Below are 13,205 nucleotides of genomic sequence, written 5' to 3' on the forward strand. Positions count from 1 at the left end.
TCTAACCTCAGCCAGGCAGCAGACTCATTTGGTTGCTTCTCTAATGAGCAGAGCAGCAGCAGCCAGTGAACAAAGATAATAAAGCCAGAAACAGCGTGTCCATCTCCCATCCCATTGCTGAGGCTTTAAGATGGATTTGGAAGATCTCCCTAAGGCACAGCCTGCTCCCGTCCTGGTTTCTTTCCCTAGCTCAGGTCTGCATGAGTTTGAACATGGAATCACGGAATTAGGTTGGGAAAGACCTTCAGGATCATCAAGTCCAAGTATCAATGTGCTGGCGTCTGCATTTGTGCTGCGTGGGACATGCAGTCACCCAGCTGGAGGCAGGGGTGATCTCTTTGTTAATTGGGAATAGGGAAGAATAGCTGGGATGGGGGTCCGGGGCACCAACCCCTCTGCTATAACCTGGGGTGAGATAGAGAAGAGATGGTGGGCTGGGGGCACCTGGGGAGCAGCTGGAGGTGGTGTCTGGGGAAATGGCTCCCCAAGCGTGCAGTTTGTCAGGGGCTCAGCCCCAGCTGACTGCCTCCAAATCAGTGCTGGTGCCACCAGCATCCAGTAAAACCAAACCACAGCAGCAGGTCCCGCAGCCTGCCTTAACCCTGTCTGTCTCAGCAGACCCAGCTGGGTCACAGTCCTCTGTTACGGGATTCCCAGGACACGCTGTGTCCGCCTGGCAGCTCGCTGAACTCGGTATTTGGTGCAACCGAGTCCTGCTATCCCTAAACTCCCTTTAAGAGCATCACACATTTTTCTCCAGCTCTTGGCCCCCGAGTAAGATATTATGAGCCGAATGCCCAACTGTGTGTATACAAAATACAAACTGTATATATATTCATATATACAGGCATGAAAAATAAATAGCTACGTCTCCCTGTTGCAGCAGTCATTGAGCTGCAAGTGTTTACAACATCCATAAACACGGAGACTCTATAAAGCGGAAAGACCTCTATTAGCCATACACGCTCTGCTCCTGGAGAGCTGCTGCTTAAATAACTGCACGCTGCCGGCTGCGAGGAAGGGAAGCAGAGCCCTGGTGGCTGCTGGGGGAGGTGAGGAGTCGCGGTGGCAGGATGCGACCGGACCTCAGCCCTTGCCAAGGTCTGGGACGAGCAGGGTTTGGTGCCCCAGCTGTCCCTGCTGACCCCACTATGAGATATGATGCTGAGTTAAGTGATTTGGCATTTATTCAGGTCCTTCAGGAAAGTATCTCCCCTCCAGGACAGCCCTTTCAAATGGTGCTGTGCTGATCCCCAGCAGCTGAGTGTCTTCCACCCTTGTGTGCTCGTTAGTCCATTAAGATTTTTACAGCAGATCTTGAAAGCGGTTTTTATTCCATCATCCAATAGTCCCTCAGCCAAGCCTTACTGCTAAATGCTGTGCTGCAGTGGACAAAGTGTTTGCTAGGGACAGCCAAAAGCAGTTTGGGACTTGGGAAAATCCAAAATCTTTGGACTTTCCTGTACACCAAAGTCCGTATCGCTCGCCCTCTGCACTGCTGTCCCTTCTCCAGAAGGAAGCAGTTCTATTGGCATCCGTAAACACAGACTTTATAGACCAGAAAGACCTTTATTAACTTCATGTGCTCTGCTCCTCGAGGGCTGCTACTTAATTGCCTAAATAATTGCCCCAGCTGGAGGGGAATGGTGTAAATTTGGGGAAGGACACTGGGTCTGTGTCCCCAGCTTCTCACTGGGGCCTCAGAGCAACCTCAGCTCTGCACAGGCAGCCTGGTGAGTTTAGGCCAGTTATCTCTCTGAAACAGGTCCATAAAGCAAACACAGATTTTTTCTTTAAGATGTTGTTCCACTTTCAAAATAATACGGTTGGGGTTTTGAAATCCAAGTCCTGCTGGGTTTGTGTGTAGCCTGTAACTTGTGACACCTGTGACCCCAGGTTCTGTGCAGGGCACAGAAGCGCTCCCACCAGTTCCTTTTCTGTGAATGTCTGTGTGAACAGAAATCACTGTATGATTATTTCTGGAAAGCAGGAACAGTTGTGAATTCACAGAAATGAGGTGAGCAGAAATTTGTGGACACAGCTTTGTGTAGTCGAGTGCCAGAGCTGAAAGCCCAGTGGCCTGGTTCATAGTCTCTGGTGTAAACCCAGCATAACTCGAGTGGTGAGGGATGCTCTGGGCTGGCACTGAATTATTTGAGACCAGACTCTGCATTTAGGAAACAAGGTTGTATATGCACTGTGTAGCCTTGTGTCTCTCCTTGCTCTTGCTTTAATGCTGTCATCAGCACCAACTCTGCAGCAAGAAATTTTCTCTCTATCAGCAGCTGATGGTTAGTCTGGAATTTGCAGTTATTTCTAGAGTACTGTGTGCACTTGGGATTGATTAGTACATTGGTGGTGCTGGTGGTTTTCTTTTTTCCATACTACTTCTGCTAAAGAGACAGCTTCCTATTTGGGCATTTGAGCTCTGAATTCCAGTGGGCATTTTTAATGTACTGAAAGTAGCTATTGTTAGACTTGTCCCGGTGGGCAGATGAAGGGTTGATATGCTCAAATGTTGCAGTGTTACAGTGAAGAACAGCAATGGCAGGCAGTTCAGACTGGTGCAAAATTAGCATCTAGAGTGACAAGGCTTATTTTAGACTTAGGTATTTCCGCTTATTAAGGTTAGTTTTTCTATTATTCATGTGTTTGCTAATAAGCCCCAGGTCAGCATCCCAGCCTGCAGCCAGGACAGCTCTGCAGCCTGGGCTGCGCTTGTGCTTGTGCACAAGGACGCGGGAGGAGCAGAGTCCCTTTGAAGCTACCCTCTCCTGTCCTCACTCTCACACATTTGCGTATTGCATCTCATTATTATTATTTTATTATTATTATTTTTTAGATTTGTGGTTGTTTGGGTAGCTGAGCTTCCTTGTGGCCTTGGGAAGCAGGAAGCCCGGAGAAGAACTGTGGTGGTGCAAAGCCTGGGCAAGCCTCGTGGTGGCTGTGCCACCTGGGGTCTGGCATTTGGAGCCAGGCTCAGCTGCAGCAAGGCTGTCTGCAGCCCTGGGGGGCTGGCGAGTACTGGAAGGGGTCTGCAGGTCCTTGTCCTGTTATGTGGGTCACTAAAAAGTGTGTTGGGGTGATGACTGAGCAAACCCTTCCTGTATGAAAGGAATTGAAGCTGGTGGAGATCCCACTCAGGACACTGGGCTTTGGAGGCAGGGTTTTCTTCGGTGTCCGGGCAATGCTAAAACCTGGCATCTCTGCAGGACTTAAAAATGGAGAGAAGTCAGAAGTTTTGCTGGGGGGGGCGGGAAATGTGTAGGAATGAGACTTCTACCGTCTCTGCAGGGAGGCTGGTGGCAGAGGTGGGAAGCATTCCCCTCGGGAGACCCGTCCTGGGTTGCATCGAGTTGCCCAGCGTCTCTGACCATCCCTGCTCTGTCTTCCCTCTGTGTCACCCCTTCTTCCCTCTCAAATTTCTCTGTGCAGATCCTGACGGGGGAAGACTGGAACGCGGTGATGTACCACGGCATAGAGTCGCAGGGTGGTGTTCACTCGGGGATGTTCTCCTCCATTTACTTCATCGTCCTGACGTTGTTTGGTAACTGTATCCTTGCCTGCTGCCTTGCGTTAGTGCACAGTGCCACGCATCCTTCCAGGGGTGCTAGAAAAATCTGTTTTAGTTTACATTCTTCCTTTCACTCACACACCTCTGTGTGTGCACAAGCACTTTTAAAAACCTGATTATTGCTATGGCTTTGCTCCTTACAGCACCTGGGCTAAGAGTTGTAGGCAAGTTGTTGGTGTTGGCATCACTTTTCTGATGGCAATGTGAGCACAGTCCTTGTCCATTTTATTTTTAATGGTTTAGTTTGAGAAAGTTCTATTGTGAGTTAATTTATGTTGTGGGAAAAACAATAAAGTTGAGTCAGAGCAGGATTTCTGTACCTTGAAGATCTTTATGGATACTAGATCAGTGGGAGAAAGAATTGAGATTGTTTTATCATGTAAATCAGGCTCCAGTGCCTTGGCGTCTTTGTCTACACAACAGCTTAACTATGTAACTATGCTATTCTAAGTGCTTGAACATGTCTTGTCTCCACATAATGCTTAAACCAGGAGTCCAGGTCCTGAATTTGGGGCTCTGGGAGTATTTGGTCATGTTCCAAGACCAGACAGATGAGATCTATTAAGATGTCTTGTTCTGCTTTGTCCTGAAAATCTGCTGAGGGCACTGGGAAGCCTGTGTCCTCCAGAAGAGTCCCGAGGAGTCTGCCAAAAGTAGCAGTCACACAGAGCAAGGATTTAGAAAGGGAGGCTGTGTTTTGCACAGAACCGAGCAGAGATTCTCAGATCTAATGGCTGTGTGGGATTGGAGAGCCAGCAGAGCTCAGAATTTGTGGTGGCTCTTTGCTTCGTGATGGAGACTGCTGATGGGCTGATGTTGTGTAGCGTTGCAAGATATAAATTTGTTGGCACAAGAAGTTTGCTGGCTGCAGTGAATAAGCTGTGTGGTGGCAAACGGCACCCTTAGAACTTGAAAACTGCTGTGTATATGAGGCAGTGTGGCTGCCTTGTTTGTTCTGGGGTAATAATGCTGAGCACTGCAGCTCTGCTGGAGAGCTCTCTGTAGGGTGTCCCAGCACCGTGAACCTTCCTGCCAGTTACTGTTCCAGCTTTTGTCTCTTCCTAGGAGTCCTGCTACGGCTGGCAAAGTTGGCTGGGTACCTAGGAAAAAGGGAAAGGTATGCAGGGGGCCTTACCCGTGCTAAAGAAGCAGTTGTTATGGATGTAGATCTCTACAACAGGGGGTCAAGATAAGATGACATGGGACATCAGAGCCTCTGGATTGGGAGACGGGGCTCCAGCCCTTTGCTTTGCATGAAATCTCCCCGGTGGCATGAGGAGCCATGACAGAGCAGAAAGTGTGAGAGCCGTGCCTGTCCCACAGGGGTGTCTGAGGGATTTTCCCCGTTAACGTGTGCTGTCGGAGCAACAGCAGCCAGGACACGTGGGCTGGGCCGGCAGCTCCGCTCAGACACCAGCATCAGCGTGCTCCTTCCAGAAACACGAGGCGTCTGAAAACTGGGTCAGTGGAGAGCTGGGAGGGAGGGAGAGCTCTCAGTCCTCAGGGCTTGGCATTTGGAAATGAGATTAAGCCGTAATCAGGCTTGACAGCAAGGCTCAGAGAGAGAGAGAAAGACTTTTAACCTTAGAGCAGCGAAGATGCAGTGTTTTTGAAGAACGGGGTATAAATTCCCTTCTTGCCCCATTAGTTAAAAGAGGGGCTTCTCCCTTGTGTTTCCCCTAAAGGAAAAGGGGAAAGTCACATGGCTGGAATAAGGATCCGCCTTGCATCTCATGACTGCCATGAATTTGGTCTTCGCCTCTGCTTGCTGTGGCACAGTGCCGGGCTGAAACCTTGTCCACGTTTGTCCCAAATCCACATTTGCCCTGCAGAGCTCCAGCATGTTGCTTTCCCTTATGCTGCTTGCCACGGGCATCGCCGTCCCTGGGACATCTCTGGTGCCTTTCCCTCTTTGCCCATGGCTGCACCTCGAGCACGGCCAGAGCACTCCTTGGGGCACTGTTTGTGCATTAATCGAGGAACTGATGCTCATAGGTAAAGCGTGAGACTTTATTCCCCTCTGAACCCTGCAGGGGGGGGGGATGAATTTACTGCAGCCAACTGGGCTGTTGTGAATACAAAGAACAGAGATAGGCAAACTGATCCTAGCAGGCTTCTTTCACCACCTTCCGGTGATCAGGGTCTTAAACATGAAGCCTATCTATTAATTTCTGTGGATATTTGCAACCTTGTAGGAGACCTGGAGATCTGGCCAAGATTTTGTCTGTTGAAGGTTTCCATGGTTTGGACAAGCCCTCTGCTTCCCACGGGCACTGACTGCCTTTAAGCACCATGAGCAGGGACAACAGAGGACAAGGGGTTAAACCTTTTCCTTGTGTTTACTGCAGGAGCTGCCGCAAGAAGCCCACTAATGCTCGTGCTGATGTTTCAAGCAGGGTTTCGGTAAGGTCAGTGCTACCCCTGCTTTTCAGTAGTTATGGTTTTGATGCTGAGAGCAAGCAGCAGGCAGTCATTTATCTCGGAGGGAAAGCTGAACCGTGTGACTTACCAGGGACTTAAGTTATTCTTAACTGTCAAAACATAACCAGGAAGGTCTGAAAATAAAGTTCAGTTTGCCAGAAAATAACAGTCCTGCATTTCTGCGGGAAGTAAAATAGTCATTAATGTCAGCGATGCTGCAGCGCAGGGCGAGGCACGGGGGGAGCCGCAGGTTCCACTTCCCACTTGGAGCCCCCAAGCCTGGCAGGCACCAGGACACCCTGTGCAGGGCAGCCTGCACTGGCTGGGCTGCTGATTAGCTTAATTATTGATCAGCTTGATGTAAAATTCTTTTTTGCTCTAACTTGGGACTTGAATGTTATTGTCAGTCTCTCTTTCAGAAAGCTCCCCCTCTTTGCCTTGCAGAACTCTCCTCTAAAAGCAATATGAATTTGCTTTTTTTTTTTTATGCACTGGATCTTTCTCATTTGCCCAGTGTGGATTTGCCTCCAGTCCTTCCCATGCAGAATTCAGACTGTGACTGAATTTCTTACATGGGCCTTTCAGATTTTATTTTTCTGGCTAATGTTGAAATCAGTCAAAGACCCATCTACGACACTTTGCTTCCGCTGCCGGGAGTGGTTTTATTTTCAGTTTTTAAACATTGGCACGTCCTGAGTTCATTTCTAAGAGTTTAGGAGGCCTGGATTGAATCTTCCTGTTAGAGAATCAGCTTTAGTGATCTGGGGTCAGCTTTTAAAACCTTCTCTTTTTAAACACGAATGACTCCTTTCCCCTCCCAGAGCTGCTTGGGGCACTATAGTTGTTCCAGGTCATGAAGAAGCTTGGGAAGCTGTGGCTACGCCTGCTTTCGCTGCAGCTCAGTTGCTTCTTTGAATCAGTTCATATTTTCAAGGCACATTGCAAGGAAATGATCCAGAAACTGTTTTTAAAAGTCAGAATTCTCTCACATTGCATTTCCAGTTGCAGAGAGCCCATGTGGAGCCAGACCTCCCTGTCTTAAATGGTTTAATGAAAGTAGTATGATTGGAGTGACAGCAGGATTTGGCTCATTTTCTAGGAAATTACACCATGCCTGTATTCATTGTCATCCGGTAAATTAATAAATTGGTGCATCTGTTGAGGGGGAAAAGGAGGAGAAAAAAAAATAATCCAAAAATGAACAGAAAAGCCTGAAATGAAAAGCAGCAAATGCCTGGAGCCAGCCACCCTTCCCAGCCCTGGTCTCTGGCTGCCTTTTGCGCTTTGCTCCAGCATGGAGGAGCCGTGCCCAGTGCCAGCATCGGCTCAGCTGGCCGGCCTGGTCCGTGGGTCTGGCTGGGGTGTACAGCCTGGCCCAGAAGATGGATTTCAGCTGGTGTCTGGGAGTCCCCAAGCTCTACAAAAAGGGCTGAGGGATCTTCTTTGGGGGCAGAAACACTCAATTCCACCAGAATGCATCTGCTTGGAGATGAGTCAAAATAGCCTGAACAGTTGTGTGTGATTGATTGTTTATAAAATGTAATTATATTTCCAGTAGTTGACTACGTTACACAAGACAATTTCAGCACATGTGTGTAGGAAGCAGAGGTAGCAAGACAGTTTTATTACTGAAATATTTGTTCCCCCCGAGCAAGAGTTAGAGGCTTCACTTCCAAGGTGAAGGGATGCAGGGACATTTCAGTATCATCTTTCCCTTCTTCTGCTTCTTTATTCACTGGGCTCAGCAGGATCAAGGTGCTCCTGCCCCATACTCCTTGCTGTCCTGCTTGAACAGAGGAAGCGGCAATAGATGGGAACCACATTTCAAACCTCTTGACGTCCCCAGGGAAACACCTTCACACAATATAAACCTCTATCCTCTTTTATATGTCATGGAGAGAACCTGGCCTTTGCCTGGAGAAAACTCTGGATTCTGTGTCCCATCCCCTGCAGGATGCAGATGCATCCTAGAAGATTAAATACAGCTCCTGCTTCCACTGTTGCAGGCAGAGGATCTGTTTTCTGATGGGTATTTAGGCTCTGGAAACACTCATCCCAAAGGGAATAAGAGGCCTGAACGTCTGGTTCTGAAGTCTTGGCTGAATTAAGTTTGGCGAATGCTCTTGAGATGGAAAGCAAAGCCTTGAGCTGGGTGTCTGGGCCAGCTTTGGTTCCTGGCTGCCCTGGGAAAAGTTTCCTGAAGCCCTGCCAGTGTCGGGTGATGGCTCCCCAGCCAGCAGGGTCTGCAGGCAGCAGGGCTGCCAGGGCACGGAGGCTGCTGGGCACAGACACCCAGCACCACCAGCCCGCAGCCAGATCAGCCTCACACCACTCCTGGCTCCTCTGTTTGAAGAGAAACCTCAGGTGCTTCCTCCCAGCAGTCCTGCTGAGAAATGGAAAGCAACCAGCGGGTGCTGAGGTGAAGGTTTCCCGAAATCTAGTTGCAGTTCTGCTGGCACCCTGGGAGCTCGCTGACCTTGCTGCAGCGGCTCGCCTTGCTCCCTCCAGCACTCAGCCCTTGCATTTAGCTCCTGCCCTACCTGCAGCGTGGCTCTGTGCATCGTTTCCAACTCACAGACCAAAGCAGGGCCACATCCAGTTATTTTGTGTTGGGTCAGTCACCTGCCTACAGCTCCTGCAGTTGGAGTCCCAGACTCCTATTTGGCTCAGGTGAGGACAACACAATGCAGCGGCATCACACTGCTGTTCAGCCTCTGTGAATCTCCAGAGAGTAAATACATGAGATCAACCTCATTGCCATGTATGCTCGCGTTTCGAGCAGCAGTTTTAGCTTTGCATAGCTGGGGTGAGTGACTGTCCTGTCACCAGGCAATGTATGGGAGCAAAATGCATTTGTTTCTTGGGCATTGGTTTTGGCTTGGTTTTGCTTTGCTTGCTCTCCTTTCACATGCAGAGGTGTCTGATTTACGATTGCTTTGTGGCTGTTTTGCAGACACCTAACTGGAACAACAACAATAAAATATGTGAAGGGCCAAGTAATAGCTGAAATCATTAAGAGGAAAAGTGAAAACAATGAGTGAGTTAATAACTGTGGGGAAATGTGATGTCTTAGTGATATAACGCAGTGCTCTGCAGAGAGAGCCCGGCTGGCGTGGGCACTGGCAGTGGTTTAGGTGGGCTGTGTGCAGTGGCTGGACTAAGGGTCTGTGTGCTGGCAGAGCTCATGAGCTCAGGCTGGGCATCCTGCTAACGGGCTCAGCTGTAGCTGTACTCTGCAGGACACTGCAGCTTTCAGGACAGAGGATGTTCATGGTGCTCTAATTGTCACATCGATTCCGGTGTGATAAGTCATGAGCGTTTCCTCCCATTGGTGTATAGCACAGCACTGACCTCAGCCTCACTTTTTTGTAATACCCAATGCATTTGTGTTGTCTTTAAAATGAGCCACTTCCAGGAGCTGCCAGCCATCCCGCTAAGCAAGAGGGAAAAATGAAGGGGAAATCCTGCGTGTGGGGGTGTGAGTGTATCCCAGCAGCACACGTGTGCTGGTGAAGACACGGAGGGGTGTCCGACATCTGCTGTGCTCCTCAGCTGGTCCAGCAGAAGTGGGTGAGTTAGGAATGATGAGGACAAAGCAGTGGTGTGAGGGGTTTATCCATAATATACCATGGCTGGAACGGGGAAAGAAGGGTAGTGGTAGCAGAAGAGGAACCATTTGCTGTATTTGCTATGTGAAGGTTTTTCCTTAGCTGCTCCCCAACAGATACGCTCCTGAACGTCTTCTTGGCTATCGCCGTGGACAATCTGGCAAATGCTCAAGAGCTGACCAAGGTAAGTTCGAGGCTTCTGGTTCTTCAAACTTAGACCATAGCTGCTGGATCCACAGCACACATCCCAGACACTTTAAGGCAGGGATTTCCTTCCATGCTGTACCTCTGTGTACTAGTTTATGCTGCTGAGACCCCTGTTAAGGACCTGGAGGTCTACTCTCATTTGGTTTTGTTTAGTTACATGGAGCCTTGTTTCTGTGAACTGCTTTGTGTTCTTTGGCTTCTTTCCACCCCAGGGTGAGCAGCAGGCACTGCTCGTGTTGCTGCTGTGTGGAGGAGCACAGACTTTTGTAGCTTTTGCTGTTTTCAGGAGCAGAGGCGGAACAAGTAATGGGTGTTGGCTGACTCAGGAATACATCTGAAGTTTAGGCCTGGGGAGTTGCAGGTGTTGTACTGCTGCCTTTGCTGTCTCATGTTAGTGTTCCTTACCTCGTTGAATTTGGGGATGAATCAAAGAATTAACATTCTCCGAACAACTCTGTGGAAAACAACTTGAAGAGGCTACAGTGACTTTTAAGTCAAGATGTTAAAACCTTCCTGCTTCTCACCAGGTGCAAGAGCAATCTGAGGCAGCAGCCCAAGCACAGGCAGGAAGCCAGGTCCTGGCAAGAGCTGGAAATGACACTGCTGTAGCTTCTCTGTGTGCTTGGATTTATATTGAAGCATTCCCTGTAGACAAAAAAAAAAAAATGTATAGCCTCTGTATTGTGTAGGAAGGAGTCCAAATACTGCAGTTTGTGTTCATATTATTGCACACTTTTGATTTCTCATTGTAGCACACTCAGTCATGTTTATGAGGCAGCATTAGATTTTCTTTGCACATTTTTTGCTTGCTCTCACCAAGTGGATGCGGATACTCACACCCCATTGCTGTGCTGCTCCCATGACCGTAAGTCAAACACTTGCTGGCTCCAAAAGCAGCGCATCCACCTTAGCAGTTATATTTTACAAACTTCAGCTTGTAGGTTCCTTGTCAGGTAAAAGGATCACTATCTGTGTGTTTATGCAGCAGCTTGCGGGGATACTTTCTCTTTTTAGACCCATAGAAAGGAGCAGTAGTGCATGGCTATGGGATGTAGCACTGCAGTCCAGGGACACCCAGAGATTTCAAGGCATTCCCTTATCCCACTCCTCATCCTCAGTTGCTGATGATGGAAGCAGCCAACTCTTCCCAGCTGAAATCCATGTCTCTTGTGGCTGAGCTTGTCTTTACCAGCTCTCCTTTCTGCCATGTTACTGGCTTCAGCTCCTAGCTTTAGCTAGAGCCTTGTTTCCTGAGAGCTGATGCCCAGTGCAGGCCATGCAAGAAGCATGGATAACAAATGTTCCTATGTCTGTGAGACCTTCTCCTGCCTCCTTGCTCTGTTATAATGCAGCTCAGGGCTTGGCCCAGAGGCATGCATCTTCCTAGCCCCTTCAGGAGACTTATGGGCATCCCTGGCATGTACTGAGAGAGGATCAGGTCCTGCACAGTTCTTGGATAACAAAGCTCATCCTATTCCTTTCTTAATCTTTTTAGTGCTGCCTTCTGAATATTTCAGCAGCTGACTGGAACAGCTAGTAACCTAACTTTGTTGATGTTTACAAAATATAATTAAATATTAATGGATTCAGCAACACTGCAAAATCATAAAGCTTCTTGAGAAACTTTTTTTTTCTTTAATTTTATTTATGATCCCCAAAATTCTGTGGGGATTTCCAAAGAAGAAAAAGATACAAATAATTCAATTGTATAGCATACCTGGAGAATGAGGGATTTATGGCAAAGTAAATATGATCATGCAAAACCAAAAATGGCCTGGAGGTATAATTAAGTTACTCAGGAGTCAGTTGATCTCAGGAGACTTTCCTGACATTTACACTGTAAAACTAATCAAGATCCGTGCTGCATGTAGTGTGGGAAAGCCATAAGTGGTTTGCAACTGCCTCTATTTTGGAAGGATAGAAAGCTTCCCAGCTAACCTTCAGGACTGAAACATTTTGACCAACAGTTCCAGTTCTGGATGCATATTTGGACTTCATTTATCGTGGCATTTGAACATTTACTTGGTAGCCTTAGCTGGGCCCTGTGACCTGTACCAGGGAGCATCGGATCTGTGGCTATATTTAACTTCAGCTTGATCATCTGATGGCTGTTACAAAACTCACCAGTACTTTGGAATGACTCATTTAAGGGGAAAAAATAATAACCACCTTCTTTGCTTTGACTATATAAAGAATCTTCTCCAGCCTCTGCCCCTCCATCCCCAGGTCTTCTCTTCCTCCTTCCGTGCTGGCTCTGACTTTCCCTTGCTTGAACTCTCCCCGTGTTGTTTCTAGACATTTCTCAAACCTATAATGAATCTTTTGGGTCACCTCCTCTCTTTATTTCCATCTACTGGCAGATCTTTCTTCTGCTTATTCAGAGTAGAATCTGAAATTGCCCCCAGATTTGCTTCCAATATCTCCCCTTTGGTAACATAGCATGCTCCTCTTCATTCTGGCTCAGCTGGCACGGAGAGCTGCCGCAGGTGGGTGAGCAGGGCAACCTTTGGCTTTCCTAAACATCTTCCAGCTCCAGGCGTGTTCTCTGATCTCTGCACCCTGCCAGCGATCTCCAAGAAAGCCATATAAAAGCATGTAGTAGGAGGGATGTGTGAATTTTATGTAAAATTAGCCCAGAATTCCTCAGAAATCAGAGGAATAGCAGCCACGGGGACTTCTTCTCCATCCCAGTGGAGAGGTCTTTAATTGGGGGAGTTTAATGAAGAACAGTGAGTGTTAACTATGCACATAATTACGGTTAGCACTGAAGACAGGCTCTGCCATGTGATAAACTGTGGTTTCAGTGAAGATTCAGAGCTCTAGAAAATGGAAAGGAAACGTAAGAGGGAGTTGTCCTTATAGGCAGTGCCTTTATTCATGACGGTGATGATGGAGCTCCCAGAGGTGGCACTGAAGTCACCGTCACAGCTCAGAGACTTGCCTCAGTCGCGCACCATCACCCCTGCCAGCTTCAAGCAGAGCAGGATGAGCCTCTGCCCCCATGAGACATCACAGGGCACGTACCAGGCAGAGAATTAATTAGTATTTGTAGAGGGATCGCAAATCTCTGGGTGGAAGGAGCTGCAGAAATATTATTAAGCAGTCATCTGCTAAAGAGCATGCTTGTTCTGAGTTAGGGATGGCTGCGTTTATGACAATGAATATTCTCATTGCATTTCGGATGCACTGGGGAGAATGGAGTAGAAGCTAGAACTTTAAAAAAGCTGCTCAAATCTGCAACCGGTGCTTGAGGTGCACAGAAAGAAAAATTAAAAGCCCTGGCGAGTCCTCAAGAGAAGGAACAGCTTGAAGATACCTGCTGAGTGAAAAGAAAACCCCCCAAAGATGCCTTATTGGGAATGTATTTCTTGAAAGATTTATGTCCTCAGATACCC

The 13,205-nt window shown here is 48.0% G+C and overlaps 1 protein-coding gene across 2 annotated transcripts in view; it reads left to right on the plus strand.

The window, feature by feature from the left end:
- Positions 1–13,205, plus strand: part of CACNA1B (calcium voltage-gated channel subunit alpha1 B) — a 299,175-nt gene that overhangs the window by 193,767 nt on the left and 92,203 nt on the right. For both annotated transcript variants that reach the window (XM_068656842.1, XM_068656844.1), the window contains 2 exons: positions 3,436–3,553; positions 9,720–9,787. In XM_068656842.1, coding sequence (XP_068512943.1) covers positions 3,436–3,553; positions 9,720–9,787 — 186 coding nt within the window. The remainder of the gene's footprint in view (positions 1–3,435; positions 3,554–9,719; positions 9,788–13,205) is intronic.

This window comes from Anas acuta, chromosome 20 (assembly GCF_963932015.1).
Source record: "Anas acuta chromosome 20, bAnaAcu1.1, whole genome shotgun sequence".
Taxonomy (NCBI): domain Eukaryota; kingdom Metazoa; phylum Chordata; class Aves; order Anseriformes; family Anatidae; genus Anas; species Anas acuta.